The following is a 27,034-nucleotide window of genomic DNA, read 5'->3' on the forward strand; positions in this document are numbered from 1 at the left end:
ATTGTTGTTGGACTGTACGTAAGTGTTTTATACAAGTGCAGGGTGAGGCTTCCGCCAGCCGCTCGCCCCACATCCGACGGTTTTATCTCGACAGCATCGTTTGACATACATCCGTATACTACGTATACAGCCTCTTGTCTTTGACACTATGTGAATGTTACAGACTATATGTATTCAACAAAACAAATCATCTCACTGTACAATGCTATAAAAGGCAAGTTTAACGTTATTCTACTAACAAAGAGTATTAATTTTAAATAAGAATTTGTACCACAAAATCAATATCAACTGTCGTAACATAATGAAGTCGGTAATATATACAGTAAGTAAATCCTTTTTACTATAAAAACTATTCAAAATCTGCAAAGATATCAACTACATTACCGAGGTAGTATATGTGTAAAAGACGTCTGCGTGAGTACCTCAGACTCACTTATTTCAGCCGCCAAACAGCTTATTTTTCCAAGACGATTTTGAGGTAAAACAGTGAATTTACATAGTACGAAACCATTGGGCAACGTATAAGTGACACTATGGTAATCACGTGACAATGAGAATCTGTGTGTGTCTGTCTGTCTGTAAGTGACGGTTACCACTTACAATCAAGCGGACCAACAGCTTGTTTACCACGCTATTCACAAAAAATATTTCATATTACAGTTTATATTTAAGTGATAAAATGTAAATAAGTCATTTTGTTTTGTAAAGTTATTATTTCAAATAAAATAAGTGTGTCACGTGTTTTCACCCATTACCTTCTTCTTAACTTCTTCGTATTCTCTAAAATATAAAGTAGGTACACATCAAAAAGAGCACTTTATTTTCTCTATAAACAGCGTTAAATTTGGTATTCAGAGTATAAAACTTTATGTACGTTTTATCCGAGCTTGATGAAAATTGAAAACAGATAAACAAAATAATATTCGAAAATATTTCAATGGCTCATACATTACATATCATTATTAGGTCTGAGTTAGAAATAATACACATAGCAATATAATGAAGACATACTATTGTATTTATGAGTTAAATTATAGACTAGAGTAGCCAGATAAATGAGTACATATTTAAGGAAATCTTTATTAAAGTAGTTCCGTTACTCCCTACACTATATATTAAATCTAGCGAGCAGCATACTAGTCATTCCAATATTCGATTTTGAACTCCCTGAAATACTGCAAACTTCCTTCCTTGTAGCCGAGTAATGTCGTGCACTTAAAGAACGTTATCTCCAATATACGGACAAAGTTTACAACGAAGAATTTATAGACAAGAGTGCATTTTCTATCGTTATCGTATCCATTATACAAGTGACGTAGATTCATTGAAGATAACTTTCTTTAAACGCATATTTTATTTTACACTATCATCATCTTTATCTTTATTATCTTTACATATAATTAAATCGAATACTGACGAGCTAAGAACTGTCTATTTCTCTTTGTCTATCTATTCTGATTATCATATGTTTTTATATCATAATTCAAAGATAACTAGCTAACATAACTCTAATAAGATACGATGGGACTGGCATTATCATATTATGATAAAAGTCCCTAAATAAATGTAAGACGTTCAAATTATATATAGTAATATACTTATACGATTTACATTCTCTTTTCGACTTCTCCAGTCAATACTGACACAAAAAATAAGACAACATCTCTTCAATACAATTCAATTTCAAAACATCTTCACCTATACAACTATAAAGTTAATGCCAGTACCGGTATACACAAAATAAAGAAAGTTGTTTGTCGCAATATTGCCCACAAAAGTGGAAAGCTCCAAAACTCGCCTGTCAATTTTATTACGGAGGAAGTTTTGGGTCACGTGACACATAAATAAGCACATAATAAGGAAAAAGAAAACCAGCGAAAACCTCATGAATGAGAAACTGTAATAACAGAGTTGGCAAACCAATCATTGCTGGTACAGGGACATAAGAAGATAGTCATTTCTATTTATTGTAAGTAATATATACAGTAACAAGTAATGAATAATAAAGTATAAAAATAAATGTACCTGTAAATATATAATACAAAAAAAACTTTGTTTGTCAATTTATATTTCCGACTGGCTGTCCGAAATTATAGGGGATCATCTATAGCGGAACCAAATATATCAGAGAAACGGCGGTAAGCACGCCCTTGCTCTTTTAGAATTTCACCACACCACGTCGACTATAATGACAATGCCTCTGACTACCCCAATTGGAATGACAGTCGTGACTATATAATGTTTACTGTTGATCACACCTGTTGTAATTAAGGGAACTGTTACGAATATCAGAACACTCAAAATGTGCACTCCTAGTGTTAACTTATAACACTAGGAGTGCACATTTTGAGTGTTTGTGATTTAAGTACTTACTTACATACATGTGAAGTATAAAAGACTGACTGTTTCCAACGAGTTCACTTATTCATTATAATTTTAACTAGTCTTTCTAGTCTCATAAATAAAAGTTAACGTCAGCACTTTGTAAGTATGGTAAATGTATAAAATTTAACCTCTAACCTTTTTTAGCCTAGTTTCTCTTAAATAATACTTTGAAAACTGCCACGGTATATAATAATGTGGCGCACATTAGACTGCCTTTTACTGTACAAAAGTGAAAAGAGCGAGAGTTTCTATGATTAAAGCCGTCGCTTTGTGTTTAGTTGCTCAGTGGGCAGGATTTCAAACCGTCAGTATACATTTTTAAATCACGTAGGTGGTAAACAAGCATACGGCCCATCTGATGGTAAATGGTTACCGTAGCGTACCAAGGGTGTCATACTATTAAGGTGTAGAAAAATTAAAATTACTTGTCATGTAGAACAAACATCAATGTTATTGTGAAATTATAATTTTGAATTAAAGATGTCAATCGATCTATCCATGCCACCTGTGGATTACTGAGGCACAATTTCAATAACTAGCACACTTAACTGTGCTACTTACTGAGCAGAGAGGCTATTATACTCTCAGCATTTGATATAACAATGCTTTATGGTATTGATGAACTCTCTCTGTTTTGTACAGTATATTACGGTTGTTTGCTCAATCGCTTATAGCTTTCACGATATAGTGCACAGAAAACAGCAAATGTTACCTTAGATCCGAAAGAAACAGAATCATAAAAATTATTGCTAAATGTACAGGAAATTAAATATTAAATGAAACAATATGATAAGAAAAAACACAAAAAACGATCATCTTAAAAAATTTTATTATTGCAGTCATAAATTTGAATACTAGGTAACTAGATTGTTCGTAATTATTTTATTACAATCCACGAATTTGATATCATATGCTATGTTTTATTATTTAATATTGTCTTATCTGTGGTTTAACTTAAATCAGAACTATACATGCGAAGCGATTAATGGTAAAAGTAACTGTTATCCCAATCTTCTCATGGGTAAGATTACAGTAAAAATAGGGTTTAGTATGTACAACTCCATACATCTAAGCACAGGGAAACACGACATTTGTAAAGTATTTTCATAACCTAAATCAACCAAACCTCTATTAAATATCAAGCAATACTTCTTCATGTTCATAATAAAAACAGAGGTAAATTCAATTTGAGGCAATTTCCGTTCCCCACAAAACTAATGTAACAAACATAATAAAGCAACTAAAACTTATATATATTAAACGTAATATAACCAAAATACTTAGGAATATTTCCATTTCTTCAGAAATTTATTTAAGCATGCATGCTTAAATAAATTTCTATATATCGGTATAGAATTGCATAATCCGTATTTATGATAGTCGCAAGGAAATTTGAATTCGCGAAAACTCGAAATAGCGGGTAGAAAAAAGATGTTAGGTAATCTTATTATGCGCTCTTACTTTATGAATCCAGTAATTGAACGAAATTACTAACTGTTTTCGTGATTATATTGAATGAGAGAAATGTATTGAAATGATATGTTTGTTTGAAGAATACTGCAATATGGTATTTATAATAAACTATAAATTTGATAAATCGTTTTTAGACGTTATGTCTTTATTGGTGACGCCGTGGAATATGTATGAAGAATGTAACATATAAATTTATAAAAAGGTTGGTATCGTCAACAATAGAATTGCCATATTCGAAATTCTATTGTTGACGTTCCATTTACAAAATGAGTAATAGTATTTTTCAGATATATGTATTTAAAAGCTATATGTGATCGTAAATAGTAGGCATAACATTTATCCAGTCTTATTTTACTTTTCAACAGATAGGACTTGTTAATTTCGATTTTCCAATTTACTTACCAATTGATCCTAATTTAGAAATCGAAAAGAAAAGAAACGGCAATTAATGAAATCGGTAGTTTAGAGGCGGTATTTTAGTAATAGATCCTTCTTTACTGTCATTAAGTATGAATAAATACCATAAATAAAGTATGTATAATCTCCTAATTTTAATATTAATTTCTCACATGTAGGTACTATCACTGTAAGGAAATCTTAATTATTAGAAATTACTCTACTGCATAAACATTTAATAAATAAATAGTATATGTTGCTTGAAATATCACTATCTGTAAATTGGTCCCGACTAAACATAATGTAAGTGCTGTTATAATTAATTAGAAATACCTCAGTGAGAAATCTAGCGTTATCTTAACAAAGAGAGAGCATTTCAGGATTTAATGCCTCAGTTCTTGTTGAAATAGTTTGGATTTCCGTGTCTTAAATAACTACAAAGGCGAGGGTCTCTAGTTCACACGATAATGCTTGTAACTTTATTCCCATTATAATTTAGAAATTCAACGATAGTATATATGTTTAGCATATATATTTATATATATATATATATATATATATATATATGTAGATATTAAATTTTTAATATAAAGATATTGAAAAACCCTTTGTAAATATTTTACCATGTCTAAATAGATTCGTTTTTTTGTCATTATATTCACGATGTTCATTATCAATATTATAATATATGATTCATCACGTCATACATCAATTTAATTTCAATGTGAAATTAATACTATATTAGTATATAGAGTACAAATTACATACATATGAAACAACAAAACTGTCGGTATTATTTTTGAAACCGCTGTCCCTCAAGAATATCTAATATCAGGAATGTACACGAAATATTCATTAGAGGACTGTTTAAATTAATACTCAATATTCTTAGTAAATATTTAATTTACATAAATAAGTTAAGGTTAGGGACCTGTACGTAATTCTACATCAAGTTTAAGTAAGGAACTTATTATTATTCAAATACTTACCTTGTTCTTGGGGCGTCGGTATTCGTAGCCTCGAACCATCGGGACGTTTCTCCATTTCACTAATCGATCCACTTACACATTACATTTCTACGAATACGAAAACAAGTTTACAGTGGAATATATTCCATTTCGGTAAACACGTAGTCATTAAGTACATTGAACAGTTAAGTACTTTAATACATTGTTATAAGATGTTTTTCTCGTAAAAGATACGGTCCTGGAAACCTGAGCAGCTGATATATATGTATACCGATATACACATGGATTGCTATTTCGAATGTATACTATGTTAGAACTATAATATAAATATAAACGTTTTTTCAATGTAGTTCACCATTGCTATTATACATAGGGTAAACACATGCCCACTTTTCGCTGAATAGATATGAATGCAAACCTACCTACAATAGTAACAGTACCTACTATTGTCACAAGAAAGGCAATGAGAAATATAAATTGATAAAAACTTGAAACATCCCTCTTTTGGGATAAGTCTGCCATTGTAAGCATTTATTCTTTCAATTGTGTCCTATTTATAATTTTATTGCATAATAAATGTATGCGAACAAACTTTTGACATCGCCCGAATTCAAACTCAGATCTCTGCAATGATTAGTTGAGATAATAAACTAGGCCGCAACACTGTTAAACATAGTACATATTTTTATATTAATCATACATTTAAAAGCAACAGATAATAAATAATATATAAAGATAAAGCATAAAATAACTCATGGGTTTCAAGGCATTAATATATATCATTGTCATACTAGTATAGGACATAGTAGAATGTTTGTTGTGCGGCTGTCCTTTTTTCTTTTACACATAGCTCTGCTATATACTGTATCTCATAATGATACAGAATTATAGGGTTGATTTCTTTATGCTTTTTATAATATACGTTTGCCAATTTTATGCCAAGTTTTAGAGTATAAATATATTTAATGTAACTAATAGATTCTATTTAATTAATAAAGAAGAGTACCTACATATCAATAATAAAACACATTCTATTTTGTAAAATTATTTACCTACATAATGTTCTTTGCTGTAATTACGTATTATAAAAAATAGATAATATTAACATCAATCAAAATTTTAAATTGTACGATATTCACTCAATATCGTACAATTTAAAATAATATCGTTATGATTAAAAAAGTACGATATCGAGAAAATTGCAGCTTTCTTTTCGATGTTTTAACTCAGCATGCTCTATATGAAACCACTGAAAACCTGTTAGTAATCTCTTTAATGTTTATTTCAGTTTCACAGAATATAAAAAGCAGCAGAAAACGTACTAACAGAGCTGTATATCTAAATTATCTTAATGTACCGGATATGCTGCATGCCTTTGTTCGCATAAAATAGTAACTCATAACGTTTCGTATGTTTATAAAGTTGTAACAAAATACAGAAATAAATTCCAGATTTCACGTACATGGTCTGTAGTTCGGATTATATGTATTAACATACGGAATATATTTCCTTATTGATTATATTTATATTTTTCTAATGTATTTGCCAATTTTAATTTGTACCCACGAAATATAGTAAAATATTTTACTATTATTATTGGTTGAACATCAAATAATCTCAAGTAATATAATAAACTAAGAGTTGAACAAATCTCAAGAAAAAACTCTTTTAGTGATGCATAGCCCGGTAATCGAAGTTATGAACTATATAACTTCACGCTATGGCCAACAGGAGTTGAGCATCAATGAAGAAAGAAGCAGACAAAGTTGCGTGGATGTATTTATTGAACACAATGTTATAAAACGCTATATGTAGCACTATGAGTGCTACGGATATCTTGCGTAGCAAGGCCGTAGAACTATACAAACTATTGTGATACGTGAACGATACATAGTAAATAGAAAATGTTTAAATTACAATAGGTACTTTAACCTTTTATGCTACTTTATAATAGCTAGGTAGGTATTGCTAATCTATTCCCTGTGTTAAGGTATTAAAAAGATGAGTAGATTTTTAACTATATGCCTACCACGAATTTCATGTTGCCGACACAAATTTTCATTCGAATATGCATATAAATTTTTAGCGCAATCAAGTCAAATTGAATTTTGAATAAAATTGATATAACAAATAGATGTCAAAGGATAGTCTTGATTTTTTAACTTCCAATTTTATTTAACTAGTACCAAATAATGCACATAAATAAAATTCTTTTTCGATCATATTATTTGAAAGTCCTCTATTTTACGTAATTTCAATTGATTTGCAACATTTATATCATCTTATTGTTAGATGTATTAAGGGGTACCTAATTAGACATTCATTAAAACATTTACTATACAAACTATGTAGATATAGTATAATAAAAATAATAATAATGATCTCTATATTCGTCTCCAATATTTTTTTGTTAATTTTAATTCTATTTGAGCACAATCAACAATATTAATAATACATTTATTATTTTTTCTGTATACATCTGTGCTAAATGTATAGGAGAACAAATTTCGTAAAATGTTTTCAAGTCTACAGCAATAAAGATTTTACGAGATCTCTCTCTATAACCCGCCCACCTGAGACGACCTTGCGTACACAATTCGAATTGGTATTCCCAAATTTCTTGACGACCTCACGTAACACGCGTTGTTCTCGTAATTGAGGTATCGGATTCGTTTTTAAATTAGAATTTTTAAAAAAATATTATGTACAGTATTGTATATTTTTGTGGTACGTTTTATCCACACTACGTTACTCACACCGTTTTTTTTTGTACCTGTATTGTATTGTATTTTGTTGACTGACTACTACAATGTAATTGTGTATCTACTTTTTATTTTTGTTGTTAATATTACAGTTATTATGTATATACCTTTAAAGTTAATAAAAATTGTATCTATCTATCTATATACTCATAGTGTTTATTAAAGCCGCCTTAGAATTGTCGATTTAAACAGAACCTGTGTAATTACCCAGCGGAAGGATATTGGTTTTTTGATAATAAAATGCCTCCATTTGTTTTAGGATTTTTAGTTGCCCACATAAGTTATTTCATGAATTATTTAATATTTGTTTGAAACCTTGATAAAAATGTAGTACTATGATTTGGTAATTAGCAGTATTAGATTTATATAAAGTACTGAACAATGAAATTGTGTGTCTACTTTTTATTTTTGTTGTTAATATTACAGTTATTATGTATATGCCTTTAAAGTAAATAAAAATTGTATCTATCTATCTATATACTCATAGTGTTTATTAAAGCCGCCTTAGAATTGTCAATTTAAACAGAACCTGTGTGATTACCCGGTGGAAGGATATTGGTCTTTTGATAATAAAATGTCTCCATTTGTTTTAAGATTTTTAGTTGCCCACACAAGTTATTTCATAAATTATTTAATATTTGTTTGAAACCTTGATAAAAATGTAGTACTATGATTTGGTAATTAGCAGTATTAGATTTATATAAAGTACACTAAAATTATTATTTTTTTATTAATTAACATAGAATCGACTTGCATCTGAAAAGAGTACAAACTTTATTAGGTACATAGAAATTTCCCACGACCGTAGCTTTTGCGCTTCATTCAATATTCAAAACTTTTCCTAATAGTTACAACACTTTTTTAAGAGGGCACCAATGTTGAATATTAAAAGAAACTTAATGAAATGTATGTATATTAAATTCTAACCAGTTTTCTGTTTTCAGATTCGATATTTAAAATAAACAGGATGCGTGCAAAATGCGCGAGAATATTTCGCGGTATACGCTCACGCAGAGAGCGCCGTAGCTCGCAACTGACCGTAGCCGCTACGCTAACGTTCGAGCTACGAAGAACAGCAGCGTGTCCTCGCTTATGTAAGCCACTTCATGCCGGGTATCGACTTGCCGCCGTCATCAAACTTTCAGTACCAACAGCATTTGATTACCATCAGGCCAACTAGAAAAGTACATAGAGCTTAGAAGTTTTATCGTTCAAGAGTTAAAAATGTTGTAGCCTACTGTTGCCGTAGTCTTTAACATTGGTGGTAAGTTGTATCTTATCTCGTAACTGTATCGTCGTATGATGTTTATATTATTAAGTAAGTTTTCTAAATAATTTTTTTTCATAGAGACGTACTTATATAAAATAACATTATTTATTGCGGCATGTTTGATATAATCAAATATACCAAAGCAACACGCCTTTGCATTGGGTAGGAAAATAAGTATGAATTACAAACTAAATGCATATTATATGTTTTAATTTAATGCATTCTATATTATCCTTAATTTAAGGCTAATATAGGCTAATAAATAATATATTACAATATAGTCATATAGTATAATTATGTAAACTTCCATAAGGTAATTAAAGATGTGTGAGCAATCACTATGCAGTCAAAGCGTTAACGTTAAAAACTGTACAATATCAAACTTTAAGTTTAGTTAGGTCTTATTAGTTGATGCACAGCGAATCATTATTGTTACATAGTATAAAACAAAGTCGCTGTCGCTGTCTGTCCGTCCCTATGTATGCTTAAATCTTTAAAACTACGCAATGAATTTTGAAGCGGCTGTTTTAATAGATAGATTGATTCAAGAGGAAGGTTTACATGTATAATACATGTACATCGGGCGAATAGCTAGTAATATATAAAAATGTTTGGAGTCATCAATCGGTCTGATTCCAATCAGAAATTCTGTAAAACATCTAATACCAAAATTTTAGTTTGTGATAACTCCTTAGTACTAAATTCGTAATAGACATAAAATATTCTCGATAAAGCAACAAGCCAACAGAGTTTATCTTTGGCGTAAACGAAATCCTTTATTTTCATTATAAAGAAATATTTAAATGCCTACCTGCAGAATTTATGTATTGCCGCCTGTAGAAATGCAAAAAGAAGATACCTATATTTTTTTATTATTATTTGTATATTACATATACAAATAATATTACATTTATAATCACACACAATCACATGTTCATAAATATAAACAATACATAGTACGACATGATATGTTTAAGATATAGGCTCAAAAAGAATATATTTTAATGGACCACAATGGGCAATTTGATTTGACCTAATGCTCATCTCGTTATTCTCCACTGGGGTGCCCCACCACCTATAACGTTCCTTTAAAAAAGAGAACAAGATGTTTTACTAATCACACACAATTACATGTTCATAAATATAGACAATACATAGTACGACATGATATGTTTAAGATATAGGCTCAAAAAGAATATATTTTAATGGACCGCGATAGGCAAACTGATTTGATCATATGTTCATCTCGTCATTCTCCACTGAGGTGCCCCACCTTCCTTTCTCCGTTCCTTTAAAAAAGAAAACAAGATGTTTCATACAGATTTTACTTAAGCCTGTTTCTCATACAGTGCACAACCCTATTGAAAAGTACTAAAAGGCAGAACTTACGCGTCGAAGAATAAACGTGGCCGCAATGTACCAATTTGAATATTGTAATTGAACAGCTTCAATTGAAATATTGTTAATTTCATATTAAATCTGAAAACGAACAATATGTTTTTATGGCAACTGTGGTTTACGTTACAGTTTTGAACTACATTCTTTCAAACATCGAACGAATCAACTATTTTAATTTTAGTTTTAATTACTGAGAATGTAGTATTTTATTATATAAATTAACAAATAACATGTCAACTACTTCATGTCTGGACAACATTCAGGTTTATAATATTTATAATATGATTTTAATGACATAAATAAAACATTCATATTACAAATCCATGACTGTTCAACATAATATTGGTATTTCTAAAAATAGTTCAAAAAGTAGTAGCACATATTTATTTAGTCGTAGATTTAACAAGAATTTGAATCTGATCACACTGTTCATGTGTCAAGTATGATTTTTTCCAGGGCCGTAAAATAATTAATAAAAAAAGTTTCAAGTAGGACGTAGTACGAAATGTCAATGTCATATTCTGTTGTCAATTTTCTGACCTGAGATGTCAATCGATGTCATAATAATTTATTAAACTATTACATTGTTTGTACCTGAATGATAATAAATTATAATTAATTATATTACAGCCATTCCGTTCATTTAATGTCATTGGATTTTATTACTTGTGAACATCAAGTTTTATTTTCTTTAATACACACCTACATGAGTTTAGACTTGGAAGAAGCTAACGAAACACAACAATTAATGCAGAATGAAGGAGAGGAGGAGGAACAGAAGACGTTCCAATCAGCGACGTCTCCTGTTACCAGTAATAAAATGTCAAGCGGCGCAGCCAGTCTTAGCTCACAGCGGAACCCACAGCTCCAGCCTAGTTCAGGGGCAAGCTTAAATGAGTCTACTAAAGTATCATACGTAAACGAAAGACGATTACATCGAGATTTAATGCGTTCGAATTATAATAATAGACCTAAACATATACCAAAAGAGGCACCAGATGTGAAGCATATGGAAAAGGCTTTACTAGAATTACTGGATGATTTTCATACTGGTAAGTTAAGTGCTTTCAGTTCTGGGTGCAGTATGGAACAGATGATCAATGTCAGAGACCAACAAGAGCACTTGGCTCGATTACACTTCCGGCTGTGTGCAGATGTTGAGAAACCAACTGACAACAGTTTTGACAATTCAGCCGCACGGGATAAGATGGCACAATTAGTGCAAAGTCTTGAACAATTATCTACTTCAATAGAACATTTACACTCTGGAAATCAAACAAACTCTACTAATGATCAATAACTTATTGTGTGAAGAAACACATGTTAATTACTTAAATAAAATGATTGTATATTGTTTTAAATAAATTAATATTTTGTTAAACATTTGATACTTTTTGTATAAAATATTTAAATAATGTGTTTAAATTAATGTGATCAATTTCTTATATAATCCTTCTATTAATAATATTTTATTTAAGTATTCAATTAAAATTTGCATTCCAAAACAATAATAGATCGTTTTTTACTAACAAATCAACTTTATTAAAAATATATGTAATTGTAAATAAATTGTATTATAATAATATAATGTTTTATTTTTACTGGATATTACAAAAAAGAAAGCTGGTTTAATAAATTTATGAATTTTAATAAAATTCAGGTGTTTATTACATATTGTTTTAGATTTATCTTACCTTTCTTTGCACTATTTTTTACACTATTCTTATATCACATTTTTGTTATATGTTAATTGGATATTGTACAATAATATTTATTTATATACTAATTATCACTGAAATAAAGAACTTAATATGTAAGTAAATATATAAATGTGCTATACATAAATTACAAGTCTAGTAATCAAATCACAATATTACAAAATATCCTGTATATTCTTTGGTAAACTAGAGCACTAAAAACATAGTGTCAGAAAAATGTTTACTTTATCAATAAGACTTTTTATGCCCCAAATGATTGTTATCATTATAGGGGTTAATTTCAATTTAGCACAAATTGTACCAAAATTATGAAATAATAGATTCTAGACATACATTCTATATCATGTGTATTCTTACATTATTAAATGATATAAGGTATAAGTTATAAGTACCATCAATATTTTTTATATACACACAGCACCATCCCAAGCAGAAACATAAAAAAGTTACAATTATATAGAGGAATACAATGTTTGCATCAAGAATGGATTGAACCTGCAACTACTAGAAAGTGAATCAGTCATAATCACTACACCAGCAAGTTAGAATTTGTACAGTTGTATAAAATTTGATAACTTTTAAAGGCCCAATTATTTTTTAAACCAACATATTTTGCTGTCAGCATACCATTAAATTTAATATTTATAAAGCACAAAAATTATAGCAAGTACTACCACATCATATTCCAAATGTAAACTTTCAATGTTTCAATTCAAAATGAATCTTGTATGTGCTTACAATATATTTTAATAACTTTAACTATTAATATAATTAAAATCAACATATTTTGTAATCAAAATATTATTGACAATAATGTCTACTAATATACTCCTGATGACGACTACAAAATATTGTCTATTCATGGTATATTCAGTCATGATATTTATAATTTGAAAGGCCTATATTGTATGAAAGAAGGACTAATATATATATTATTATTATCTGAAATGATAAAATAATTACTTATCTTTATTTAATTATGATACTGGAATCAAAGTTGAACAATACAATAACTATAAAAACAATTGGTGATAACCAACACCTTTCAAATTTTTTCGACATGTTGGACATCGCTTACTACTTGCTTTGATGGCAGCTTTTATGCATGTCATGCAAAATACATGTCCACATAATGTTGATGCAATTGATTTATTAGCAAGACTGTCCATACATATTGGACAGTCACCAATACCATTTGATTTTTTATTTGCTTGAAATACTGTAGTTTGTGCTGGTAGCTGTGGGAATGTAGATGAAATAGGCAATTGCTTTTTACGATTCCTGATATTTTTTCTTTTTGTTCCAATATCTTGCATTACAGATGTTATGGTGTCACCTCTGGCAATATTGCCTACATTCATTGTATTTCTGTGATTAATTGACTGAATAGAAGTGTTGTTGTTCATAGGCATTATAGTAGATGTTATGGTGTCACTTTTGGCAATATTGCCTATATTTGTTATATTTCTGCGACTAATTGAATGAATAGATGTGTTATTGTTGTTATTGTTCATAGGCATCATAGTAGATGCTATGGTGTAACTACTGGAAATATTTCCTATATTTGTTGTATTTCTACGATAATTTGAATTAAAAGAAGTGTTGTTGTTCATAGGCATTGTTGTAGACGTTATGGTGGCACCTCTGGCCATATTGCATACATTCAATGTATTTCTGTGATTAATTGACTGAATAGAAGTGTTATTGTTCATAGGCATTATAGTAGATGTTATGGTATCACTTCTGGCAATATTGCCTATATTTGTTGTATTTATGATATTAATTGAATTAATAGAAGTATTATTCTTAATGGAAGCATTAACTGTGTTATGAACTTGGTTAAACTTAGTCAATGGGGTTACTGTATTCTGCAAATTGTTTGTGTAATTAACAGTATTAACTGACGAAATATTGTTATTGTCAAATTGAATTGGTAAATGTAAAACTAGGTCAGTATTTGATGTTGTGGGTAATGAACTATTAACAATGCACTCACTCATATGACCAGGTGATATAGTAGGAGTTCCATTTTTATTTATAATGTTACGATAATTAAAATTTTCTAACCATGTTGCAAAACTATCCAATACTTTATCAATTTTATTCTGTCCTCTAACACCATTGACTTCATTAATTACATTATAGGTACTTTTCCCAGAAAAGAAGTTTTTTACTATTTTATTAATTAAAGTGTAGTTATGACATTCATTCACAATAGATGCCTTAGGAACACTCTGTATATTATAGTCACTTGATAAATGCAACTCTTCATTTATTAAATTGGAATTATTTTTCTTTAAAGTTACACTTTCATTAAGTGTTATTGTTTGATTATCTGTATTGTTTTGTTCACGAAGATTAACTTGAGTAACAGAATGTAAGTTTTTAACTTGAGAAAATTTTTCAATAATGGCTTGATTTTCGGCAATGACATCATCAACATCAATTGTCTCTACAATATCTTCACAACTCAGATTTAAGTTAAAGTTGTATTTATCAATATCAATTGGAAGTGTAGAACCTATATTTTTAAGTTTTTTATTTTCTATACTGGTAGGTTCTACTATCTCTGCATAATCATCACAATCATCCACTGTGATTACTTCAGGAATTGTTTTCTGCTCTGTAATTAGATCATCATCAAGTATGACAGTTTCACATGACAGTTCAACTGCTTCAACATCATTTTCAGATTCATTATTTATTTTTTCTTGCATTAAACTATCATTAAATCTTTTGTCATTTTGTAGTATAGTATTATTATCTTTAGATGTACTTGGTAATGGTGAAAATGGACGTGGCATAAAACTCATATATTCATATGTTACAGTTTTATCACTGTCTGAACTAGCATCACTGTCCTTTTCACAATCTTTTAACCATGCAGCAATATCATCACTTTTAGCATTAAAAACAGATTTTGAAAAATTCATACCTTTTGTTCTTTTTGCTCGTTTATTAAGGCAGTCATCAGAGTTTTCTGAATTCTCAATAATTCCATAATCATCACCTTTACTAAAACTTACCGAAGGCTTGTATGGGACTTTTGGGCGATCTTTACAACCCACAATATAAGGAACATCAGGTTTCTTCCGTTTTTTGGGTGGTATAACTGGTGGTGGAGGAGTGTCATCTTCAATAAGTGTAACAGAATCAGGTACATTTGTAACAAAATTGATTATTTTATTTGTAATTTTCTCTAATGTTGTAGGTGAAGTTAATTTTACATCTGGTATAGACATAGATTGAGTTTTACTTTCTTCATCAGAATCTGCAAACATTAGTTCAAGTTCAGCTAATGGTGGCATAGGCTTACCATTTCCACAGATTCTAGGTTCAATTCTCACCACTGCAGAGCGTTGCTTTCTTGTACTTGATTTGCCACCAGTTGTTTGCAATTTTTGTATTAGCTTTTTCGATTTTGTGATACCATCTTCCTGATACATCTTAGCAACACGTACTTTTTTCTTAGGAGGTACATGTTTTGAATTTGTAGACCCAGCACCATAAATATTTTCTGAATTAGGCCGTTTTCTTGATACGCTTTTCTTCACTTTGTTTTTAAACATATTCAATAGCCGATTCTCCTTGCGTCGGCAACTCAATTAAATTAATTTAATTTATGACAAGGAATTTTAATATAGTTTTCTAAAAGTTGTTAAAAACTAATAAAAATTTAAAAGAAAACTTTTACTAATATGATAACCAGAATCATACAGACATTAATCAACAACCAATCATGTTTATGTTCTTTCCTTCCTTGAACCTTGTCAACAACCAACAGCGTTTTTTTCTTTATTAATCTTGTTTACGGGCCTGGGTACTAACTCCTTAACACGCCACTCTAAATCCATGGTTGCCAACCTTAAAAGACATTGCTTGCACAAAGAAAAAAATATCATTATTATATGTCATTGTAGTTCTCAAAATTCGTACATTATAGTATTTTGATTGTATTCTTACGAATTACGAGTTGAAATACGGTACAAGCTTATACGAATATTGTCGAATATGTCTTTGCCAGTTATAGACATCTCTTACATTTTAATAAGTATTTGATAAATGATCATACCTACTTTAAGAAATTTGTGCAACGACTGATATACTTATACGTCTATAGTATATTGCGTTATATTTGAAGTAGTAATAGAAATATCGATATTAGGTTAATAAATATTGATTAATAGGTTATTATTTTTATGATTCGTATTTTTTTATATGCAGTACTAACAGTATACAGAACAATTAGCATGGACTACTGTTGATTACACTGCTACAACACTACTCACTTGTTTGTCGTTATATGTTAAAATTAATAAATTACGTTTAATACATACATCCACGGACCTCGTTGAGATGCACACAACGTTGTTATACTTTAATTTCAGATTCACCATAGAATATAAATACCGGGCAGTTGTATATTTCTGTATAAATAGTGAGTTTGAGGTTGGCAGTATATTTTTAATTTAATCGGATAAGTAGTTTTGCGCATAATAGCGATGCGACTGCGTTTATTCGCTTTAGTTCGTGTCTGTTCGGCCCCGGCTAGATTTAGAGAAATACTTTACTACATCAACCTCTACACCTATCAGTATTTTTTCCTGGCAATGTAACACATATTGACTCATTATTGTTTTAGTAACATTATTCTTATTGTATCAAATTAATTAACGAATTATATCCCGTAAGGTCTGCGAACTAATCCTCTGTTCGTCTTTCAGACGCTCTTCCGAACTAGGTCGTTTAAGAACAACACAAATATACTGTCAAATTGTCAATTAAAAATCGAGACGCACGGTATGTGCCATAATATTTTCTATTTTTTGGAATATTTGTATAGAATCATAAATATTAGTTTAAATTTGTAAAAATATTTCTAACTAAAACGACGGACATAATATTTTTGTTAATAAGTTTAATTTTCGGCTATGAATTACATTCATAAGCGTCCATTGTCAATTTTTTCTGGCCACATCCTCAATTTATTATAGCACATGTTTCGCTCGAATACCGACAAAAAATTAATAGCTTTCTATTGCAGTGCGTTTACCTTTTCAGTACAGTTTGCCGTTTCGAGTTGCTGTCGAATTCTTCACGGCGCGACTGGATGATAGTGGCGCATATTTTGCAAATATTGTATCTTGACCAGAGTCTTGAGAAACATTGGCAAATTTTAAATACGATATACGAAAATGTCAACACCATCCCTTGATCCGGTTTTGCATAACCGGCTAACACGGTACATCCACACTGGCAACGAAGTTCCGACCTACTTCCCTGGGTGCTGGACGTCTCATAAGTACTTTGAGGCTGACAAACTAACTGTACTAAACGAGGCGCTTGCAGACGGTGCCAACAATGTTGAAGTGGTCAATGTAATTCTGCAGGTAATATGTATAAACCTACCTTACAAAACCAAATTGCTCATTTAAATTTATTATTTCCACTATAAATATATAATTTCTTACTGTTGAATTTTTTTAATGGATGATAATGTACTACTGGCCTATGCTAATGTTTTTACAAGTGGGGTACTTGTGGATTCATCTAGGAGAATTCACCAGGAGTTTATTGCAGTGATTTCCAGGGCTGATCACATAGAGGCCAATCTCACATGGTATATTGCTGGCAATAAGTCAATACATAATAATAACAATCCCCATCTCTCCACAAGTGTATTGTTAACAGGTTGCAATTAATGTAGAAAAAAAAGAAATGTAGTGTATGTAATTTAGTGGCTGGCTAGAAGAACTAAATAACTGAGGTGTAGTATGACACATACTGGAAGTTATATGTGTGACATATGACTATGGAAAACCCACATAAGTTTTCAACTTCTTTATGCCAACCATGGACATTAGTTATATGTACTTAGATTATTATTTTATACAGTATTTTGAATATTATAATTTAGTTGTGTATATGTGGTGTTAAGTAAAAAGTAGCGGAGTAATTACTGAAAAAAAATTACACAATGTGTGCGAAGGATGGAGACCAAGACGACAAGTTTATATATATAACAGTATAGTTGTAAAATATGGTGTAATAAATTACTTATTGCATATAAAACAATATAGAATATAATAAAAAACATGGAATAAAAAAGGTATAAAAAATAGTTCACAACAATGTGGCTTGAAACATTAACAATAGTGGAAGATGTCTTAAAAGAGATATACCCTCGTCTAATTCCCTATATAGTAATGACAATGTTTATATTTTAGATAATTAAAAAAATGTTGATAAATAACAAATGAGAGCAAAAAAATAGTTATAGTGTATATCATTTGATACATTAGCTAGCCCCAGGATTTTATCAGGCAGTAACTTGTGCAATTTCTAAATCTGCATATTACATGACATTAAAAATTGTCATAATAAAATAAAGAAATAAGATAATAAGTAATAATCGAAAACTAATAATAATAACTATAATGTTTGAAAAATATTATGTAGAAGATTAAAGCTATAATATTAATAAATAATCAAATAAAGAATGAGGATATATCACTCTTAGAATTTATTTTAGGTTACAAGTTACATGGCAATAAGGAGAGAGTTAAGTTATCTCCTTAATGCCTTGTTACTGTAAGCCAGATGGTGTAAAAATCTAATTTTTCAGATACTTTAACCAATTTCTATTTCCTTCACTCCACAGATATATTATAACTTGTATTTTTAAATGACTACAATAACAATACTCTAATGGCCTACTTGAAAGAAAGTTGTACTGTGGGGTTTGTTAGTAATGGAGTCTAGTGTCCCCATTCCTAATAATGTACCATGTTGATGTTAGGTCGATCTCTATGCTGTTCCCCCTGGATAAAATCATGATTTATTCCTGACTTTACCTCATACTCATCTTATCATCCTCCACTGGTGTCCTTTTAGCGTAAATCATAAGTGCATCAGATATATTATTCCATTATCATCCATTAAAAAAAGTTAATAAAATTCAATACAGATATTAATTTTTTTAATTTGTTTTACTAAATGAATCATGCATTATACAAAAATGTTAATGTACATGACAAATTATAATCTAATTTCAACAGATGACATAAAAATGAAATTAACTATGTTGGAATATAATCCCACAAAGTAACCCTTTAAATAATTATTATAATATTTTTTTAATAATAAAAAAGTCTACTTAACTCTAATACTGACATTGTTATTATATTGAAAAAATGTGATATTACTGTGTCAGTATTTCCATTTAGTGAGTTTGGTGATAATTTTGAACATACTTTGTTTATTGTTTTTGTATATACTATTTTAACCTAGTATACTTAGTAATTAATTGTCTTATATTTGTTTTTTTAGGCTTACAAAGATGGATGGTATACTCGATTCGAAACTATTGCTTTTGCCCTAACTAAGTGCTTACTGGTTGGTTCATCGGCTGTAAAGGAGGCTACATATAAAGCTGCTGCTGAAATATGCAAAACCCCTGAAGAAATGATGCTTTTTAACAAGTTTACTCGGTTATTGAAAACAGGTAATTTTTAATAAATGCCATTGCCTTGCTCTCTTTAGGCTAAGCTAAAAGAATTATGGACTGTAATTTTGTATAATTTGAACTATATAGTACATAAAAGGAGTATGAAAAATATAGTAGATTGTCGGTGGTTTTCGGTTCGGTTCTATTCCGGCCTCCCTTTCTGAGATTATCTTTAAGGAATGCATAAAATAAACATACAAAATTCTAACAATCATTGTTTTATTTGTTTTACGTTAATAAAATCTTATCTAATCTAATCTTTTATATACAGACATGAGTTATATTTTTACATAATTATATGTAGGTCCATTCTTATACACTGTTAACCGATATATATTTATAACAATTGCTGTGTACTTCTTAATGAAGGCTCTCTTTTATATACATATTATAGGAAAGATTGAAATCAGAACATAAACAATTTCTTTATTTCTCAGGTAATGGCCGAGGATGGTGCAAGAATATAAAGGACTGGTATCTCAAGAAAGAACCCTTGGAGCTAGCCAAGGAAATGACGAGAGTCCGAGCTCGATATGGCCGTTCTCATAAAACACTGCTCCGGAAATCTCATTTCAAAATACCAGAAGAGGACCATGGTACATATACTGACTTAAACTATTACATCTACCAATATTAATATTTTTATTAAGAAGTATAGTCTGTTAGTTTGGATGTATAGGGTGATAGTCTCCAGTACTGTTTATCGATTTTGAAAATTCTTTTATTGCATTTCTTATGTTGAATAGCCGATTTATCATTGAACGGCATAGGCTATAAAACATGAACGCTACGACCAATAGGACCTGAGCGGCACTGAAAAATGTTGCAAAAACGCGGAAAATCTTGCCTAAAGTGGCGCGAGTTAGCTAGTAATACATAGCAAGCTGTTGCATACCTCGCTAGCAATTAGTCTGCATACATCCATGTGAATCTTATGATTTTGTAAATAGGTTTTGTGAACAATTAGTGTTATTCTTCAAATTTTTACTGCTCTATTATAAATGCTGTAGAATTAGAAGTATATTAATTCATGATTGCTACCTGTATCCATGTAATATAAGTTGACTCTGTTTTCTTCATTCAGACTTTCAATGGGTCCGTTGTGTGTGTAGATTATATATGTATGTTTGTACAGCTCGTGATGCAGTGGTGAAGTATGCTATTTTCGGCTTGAAACGCGCCAAGCAACTGGTGGGTGATGCACAAGGCACCAAGGAGATATTTGACTACATCCAGATAGTAGAGGACATGCGACACTGCGAGGATCCTGTCGCGGCCGGTGCCCTAGCGGCACAGCATAAATTCACTCTCGACCATGTCCCTGGACATTTACTTACTTCTCAACATGTAAGGCATTTGTATTATATATATATATATATATACACATATAAGATGGCCTCAGTGGTCTACCGGTACAGCACACCACTTTACTTCTAATGGTCTCGGCTTCAATTACTTGCATGGTACAAACATGTGTATTCATGAGTATGATTATTTGTACCGGTCTGGGTGTTTCCTATAATATGTATGTATATGTTTATATCAATTGTCTAGAACCCATAATACAAGCTCTACTTAGCTTGGGACTAGATGGCGCTGTATGAATTGTCCTAAGATACAATTATTATATGTACCTACAGTAGGAAAATTAATGATTTCAAATAATAATAATATGAAATAAAAATATCTTTATTCTATGTTATATGTAGATAAGTTAATAAATTAATGCTATTATATATTCAAATACTTATTAATTTCTCAGGTATGGAATGCAATAATGCCCCAGTTCAAGTTAGAAGAACTATTGTACCATATCCAACGCATCCACAATATGGGCTTCCTAACCAGTGATTCTGCTACAACTGCTATACTTATCTCTTTGCTGAATGACCAGGAATTCGTAAAGAATTCCAATGTCACTCCTCTTGCAGTTTACATCACTTTGTGCAACTATAAGAAGAAAAGCAGGTAGAATTATATTTTTAGTATCTGTTCACCATGGTATTCCAAATATTATTGTGACTATATAATTTTATGTTTTTAACTTATTGGAATAAAATAAACAGCTAAAATGAATGAAATAACGGATAAAAGTTTGTGTAGGCAAAAGCAAATAAGCAGAAGAATTTTAATTTTTTTTTAAACAATTTTTCTCGACTTACTGGACTAATACTGTGTGCTGTAGAATTATATAAATTTGTTCAAAATTAGAATTAGTTTCTGTGTTGTAATTATCTTTATCACTTTGTACACAGACCTCTGAAGCACGATAAAGCTAGAGTGGCGGCTGATAAAGAACTGCGTCGTCGGTCAAAACAAATGTTCGACAGCAAAACTGGATTATGGGAGTGGACTGTGACCAGGAGGCATCCCAAGGAAGTCAAGCACTGGGGTTAGTTGATTTATTTTTGGGGGTATTCTTTTATTTTACTAAATCTGTTTGAGAATTCACACAAAATGTAAAACATGTAAATTTGTTTGAAAATAGCACCAGCCAGGTTAAATGCCAAAGACTATCTTCTTGGCTTAATCTGCTATCAGAATGTAGTCCTAGAGTAAAAGAAATTACTTAAGTAATGCACTAGTAGTATTGTGCATATTACTAGTGTTCAGTATCTTTGGATAAAAAATATATCAATTCCATATTATGAAACTGTATATTTCAGGTATTGACCAACCACCAAATCCAGCAGTTTTGGCTGCACTCAATAAGTTGATTGATCTGTCATGGTTGCTATCGCCACCAACAAAGGCCCGCTACATGATCACCATGGACATGAGACATCACATGTTTAAAGGTATTGTCCCACATGTATTACTATACAAACCCATTATTTAAACAACCCTATGACAGTACTTATTAATATTGTTGATATAGTTATAAATTAATAATATTATCAAACAATATTAATTTATAAAGCTTGAGATAATTATAATATATATTCTGCAGTGCAGAATTGGGTTAATTAATAGTTTCAATTTATTTACTCTTCTTGCCCTCTTTTCTTTCATATGAAAAGGGATGTATTTATATAATTATATGATAGAGAGGACTTCTGGATTAAATAATTAAAAAAAAAACAGAATTCCATAATGTGATTCTGTTCTTTTAAGATTCTTAGCAAGAAGACCTTATTACTGCATTCATTGTGAATAATTATATTGAAGAACCCATAACGTTGCGTTCATACTAAACTTAATTGAGTTACAAATACAATGTGAATATGACGAAAGACTATATTTTTCTTTGACATAGTGTCATTTGTACGACAGGTCGTCATTTTTGCACCAACTACGTAGTTCCGAAGAAAGGAAAACGGGCAAAACCCAGCAATCCTCCCGTAATCCCCAGCAGTGACGCTGCTACTGCCGAGAAGAAAAACAAGACGCATTTATTGGCAGAGTGTTTTTATAATAAACATGTTACACCAGGCCATGCAGGTAAAAATTTTAGATTTTTCACAACTTATATTATATGTCTTAATGAATTGTATATTTTCTTCTTTTGTTTTTACGTGTCCTCCTATATTTATAAAATCTTTAATCCTGACTGAGTATCAACACTTCATTATCTGGGAGATTGTGATGGAGACAACTAGTAATCAAGATTTTCGTTTAATGATTAATTTGGACAACTGATATCTATTTGTGTCATATTAATAGTATTAAAAGTAAATACATTTTAGCTATCATTCTGGCGCTGCAAATATTGAAACGCGAGAAAAATGTAAAGTTGGCAGTATTCACCGAAGAGGGTGTGCAGATTGTTACGATCGAACGGAACTTCAGCAACATTGAAGAAGCAGAATTTGTGCTGAGAGTAAGTACATTATATGTATCTTGTGCCTAATTTTAATATGAATGATTAAAGTTGAGTATGCTAATGTTCATGTTAAAACCCGACCCACATTTTTTTGTAAGTGGTGAACCATTTTAACCAGGGTAGTTTCTAAGAGTGACTATCTAGAGATCGGCCGGACGTGATGCATGTCGGGTTACGTCACGTCAGGTCGACTGGGATCACTATAATAAAATAACTAAATTAATAACTCCAGTTGGTTTGTCTTTTGCCACGATGGATTCCAATGATATGTTTAGTGTTGCATTCGCCACGACTTGGACATATAATCCCATATAAAATAAAGGTCAAAAGTGGAATTTTAATAGGTAACGGCGGCGCTGTCGTTTCAATTTAAGTATTTCAACATCATCAGCCCACTGCAGTCCACTGCTGGACAAGGCCTCTCCCAAGGCACGCCACTGGGCACAATCTTCAGCCCTTCTCTTCAAGTTATTACCTGCAACCCTACGTATGTCGTACAACACTACGTTTGACGATTCGCATTCTCCACTAGAACACGTTACATATAAGACCAGGCCACTTTAACTTGCAAATACGAAGAGAGAAAAACCAAAAGTGCTTAAATTAAATTTACTCTATTCAATAATTTTAAATTTAGAAAGCGAACTTGGGTCGCGTTCAACTCGACGCCCCAATCGAGTGGGCCGCCAAGAATAATCACAAGGTGGACGTGTTCATCAACATGGTTGATCGCACCACTCGCTACATGGAGCTGGAACAGGCGGCCCGCGGCGGACGAGGACCGGGCGGCCGTTTCGGTGCACCACCAGCTCCTGAACTGACCGATCACTGTCCGGTGCGCTCACTTCAGCGATACAGGGAGAGCGCGGGCGTTAAGGATGCTAAGTATGTTATTTTGATAATTATTTCTACTACGTAATTTCATTGTCATCAATACCTTTATCGGCCTATGATGGCCTCGGTAGTCTAGCGGTTTAGCACACTGCTTTACTTCTGATGGTACTTTAGTTATGGATATGATTTTGTATCGGTTTGGAGTGCTTTCTATGTCTATTATTTTTCTTATGGAGGATAATGGATTGGCCATGGTAAAAAAAAGCACCCGCCTGCGCTAACGGTTTAAGCTGGCGGTGCATTGGTTACACCGGCGATGGATAGGATAATAACCAGTGGAAGCCTTCGTAATAAATTCACCATGAATTTATTACGATGGCTTCCACTGGTTATTAGTCCACATTACTGTATGTATATTATGTATGTATTTATTTAAATTTTTATACCATGTGTGTTATACCAAGCAAGCTCTGCTTATCTTGGGACAGTGTGTTAATTATCCTGAGATATAGTTATTATTATCATCCTATTATTTATCCGCCCATCTTTTTATTGTTATCTTCTCCTTTTATATTAATCCACATTCACTTTAAAATCTTTTAATACCTTGTCGTTCATTCTTCATATGATCCATTCTTTTTTCTTACTATAATCCTATTAAATCCAATATTTAAAGGCCTACACTGCAATTATATATTTATTTCATTCTTTCTCAACTCTTTTTACTGACAAAGTGAGGGTATTGTGAATATTATCTATATATCTTGTCCATATGTATATTCTTCTTATTCACTATTCAAAAATACAACAAAAAGGTTGATTCGAATGTTTCATATATTATATGTCTAAACAGATTGATCGTCATGTCCCTGGCATCGCACCGCGTGGCCACCACCGATGGCAGCCACGAAGGAGTCCTCGACATCATTGGAATTGATGAACATGTTCCCAAGGTTATGGACGCGTTCACACTTGGCCAATTCAAGTGAATAACTCACATTCGAATATCAATATTTAAACACATCTGTTATTTTAAACATGACACAGCGTAAAGTAACCTAGATCTCAACGGGAGCAAGTATGGAGGCCTACCATCCTCTAAGTAAAAGTATTATATGAGTGAATTTTTGTTCCATAATTCTACTACAATAAGTACATTAAGTTTACAAATAAAATAATGATTCTTTACGCTGTGATTATCTGTCATTAATTATACTTTGACGTCTGACCTCGAAATTGCAATTCTATAAAAAAATAACCATAATGTGTTCTGGGCCTCATTAAATAAGATTGGTTTTATTGTGACATTTCGATAGTACGTGAATTTTATATTAGAAGCGATAGGTGTTTGTTTAAACTATAAGGACATATGTATCTTTTCTTTCGCTGCAGTAATCTGTTACACATTGTTGTTGTCTACATAGTAATTAGAACTTTAGTCTATCTTATGTAATGATATTAACAATACTAGCAGGTAACGAGATACTAACGAGTAATGTCTTATAGGATAACGATAGAGCAATATGAATCCTATAAAGCGCAATTTTTTCTTAAAATTAGAGTTTTGATCAATTGTTTGGTCATTGGTAATAGAAAAAATGTTACATACATGATGTCATCATTGCATGTGCCTGTATTAATTATTGTACAAAACTTTGGTGCAATCAAGTGTGGTCTAAATGTAGTCAGTCGTCCTATCTTCACTATTATTCATCAGTTTGTGGAGATGTACATATTCCCTTTTTACTTGCATATACTCGTATATCAATCTCTCATAGTATTAACATTAGTAAAACACCATTACAGTATAATATTAACTGAAGACAATAAAACCTATTTCATATTGACGAATAACATTTTTTGCTGATTAGTCAGTTGTCATTTTACTTTGTAATATGGACAGTTTCCTGGCAGATGATGTAGTTAACTTTGTTTTTGGATCTCTGCTTATTGTTTTTCTTTTTGGGATATTGTGTAAGTACTTTTATTCGAAAGTATATGTTCTTATGTTGTTTAGGTTTAATTTTGACCGAGATATTTATGTCTATGAGTTATGGGTCACCTCGATTTACTGTATACGACGTTACAGTGATCACATACTATTCAGTCGGACGATTCCCCGTTCCGATTGGCTTATTTGTTTGCTACGCCCTGCCTGAACGACCGTACTTAGTCGGAAAAAGAATATCTACAACAGTTCGCGGTAAATTACATTAACAAAACTCTCAATTAAGGAACCTACGCAGTAAATTTACTTCGTGAACATAGGACTGTCTGTAATGAGCACAGTTAAAATATTTTTTTTTAAAGCTGAAACCAAAGTACTCCCCAAAAATTTCATTAAACCTCATAGTCATGTGAATTGGAGTGAAAGGTATCAAAATATTTTTCTATTTCAACTATGTTCATAGATCAGGTTTTGTCATTCTAAGTTTATATTACAGTACATATTTATAACTGTCTTAATTAAATGTCACGTTACAATGTAACGCATCATCAA

The 27,034-nt window shown here is 31.1% G+C and overlaps 4 protein-coding genes across 4 annotated transcripts in view; 2 read left to right on the top strand and 2 right to left on the bottom strand.

Annotated features, from left to right (window-relative positions):
• The window catches only part of LOC131848343 (GTPase-activating Rap/Ran-GAP domain-like protein 3), a 188,519-nt gene extending 183,221 nt beyond the window's left edge, over nucleotides 1-5,298 (bottom strand). Inside the window, exon 1 of the mRNA XM_059198160.1 lies at nucleotides 5,244-5,298. Within this exon, the coding sequence (XP_059054143.1) occupies nucleotides 5,244-5,298 (55 nt within the window). The remainder of the gene's footprint in view (nucleotides 1-5,243) is intronic.
• Nucleotides 5,299-11,280: 5,982 nt separating this feature from the next.
• On the top strand, nucleotides 11,281-12,182 carry LOC131848370 (coiled-coil domain-containing protein 28A). Its single transcript, XM_059198193.1, has one exon. The coding sequence runs from the start codon at nucleotides 11,299-11,301 to the stop codon at nucleotides 11,950-11,952; it is 654 nt and encodes a 217-aa protein (XP_059054176.1). The 5' UTR covers nucleotides 11,281-11,298; the 3' UTR covers nucleotides 11,953-12,182.
• Nucleotides 12,183-12,436: 254 nt separating this feature from the next.
• LOC131848358 (putative uncharacterized protein DDB_G0282133) lies at nucleotides 12,437-16,112 on the bottom strand. Its single transcript, XM_059198179.1, has one exon. The coding sequence runs from the start codon at nucleotides 15,937-15,939 to the stop codon at nucleotides 13,384-13,386; it is 2,556 nt and encodes an 851-aa protein (XP_059054162.1). The 5' UTR covers nucleotides 15,940-16,112; the 3' UTR covers nucleotides 12,437-13,383.
• A 947-nt stretch (nucleotides 16,113-17,059) lies between these two features.
• LOC131848348 (RNA-binding protein RO60-like) lies at nucleotides 17,060-25,743 on the top strand. Its single transcript, XM_059198165.1, has 12 exons — nucleotides 17,060-17,170; nucleotides 17,432-17,760; nucleotides 19,700-19,874; nucleotides 20,315-20,473; nucleotides 21,013-21,224; nucleotides 21,640-21,845; nucleotides 22,133-22,269; nucleotides 22,544-22,675; nucleotides 23,151-23,318; nucleotides 23,564-23,697; nucleotides 24,338-24,585; nucleotides 25,388-25,743. The coding sequence occupies exons 2-12, from the start codon at nucleotides 17,566-17,568 to the stop codon at nucleotides 25,521-25,523; spliced, it is 1,902 nt and encodes a 633-aa protein (XP_059054148.1). The 5' UTR covers nucleotides 17,060-17,170; nucleotides 17,432-17,565; the 3' UTR covers nucleotides 25,524-25,743.
• Nucleotides 25,744-27,034: the final 1,291 nt, after the last annotated feature.

Source organism: Achroia grisella, unplaced genomic scaffold, assembly GCF_030625045.1.
Source record: "Achroia grisella isolate CSIRO2021 unplaced genomic scaffold, CSIRO_AGI_Agris_v1 utg551, whole genome shotgun sequence".
Classification (NCBI taxonomy): Eukaryota; Metazoa; Arthropoda; class Insecta; order Lepidoptera; family Pyralidae; genus Achroia; species Achroia grisella.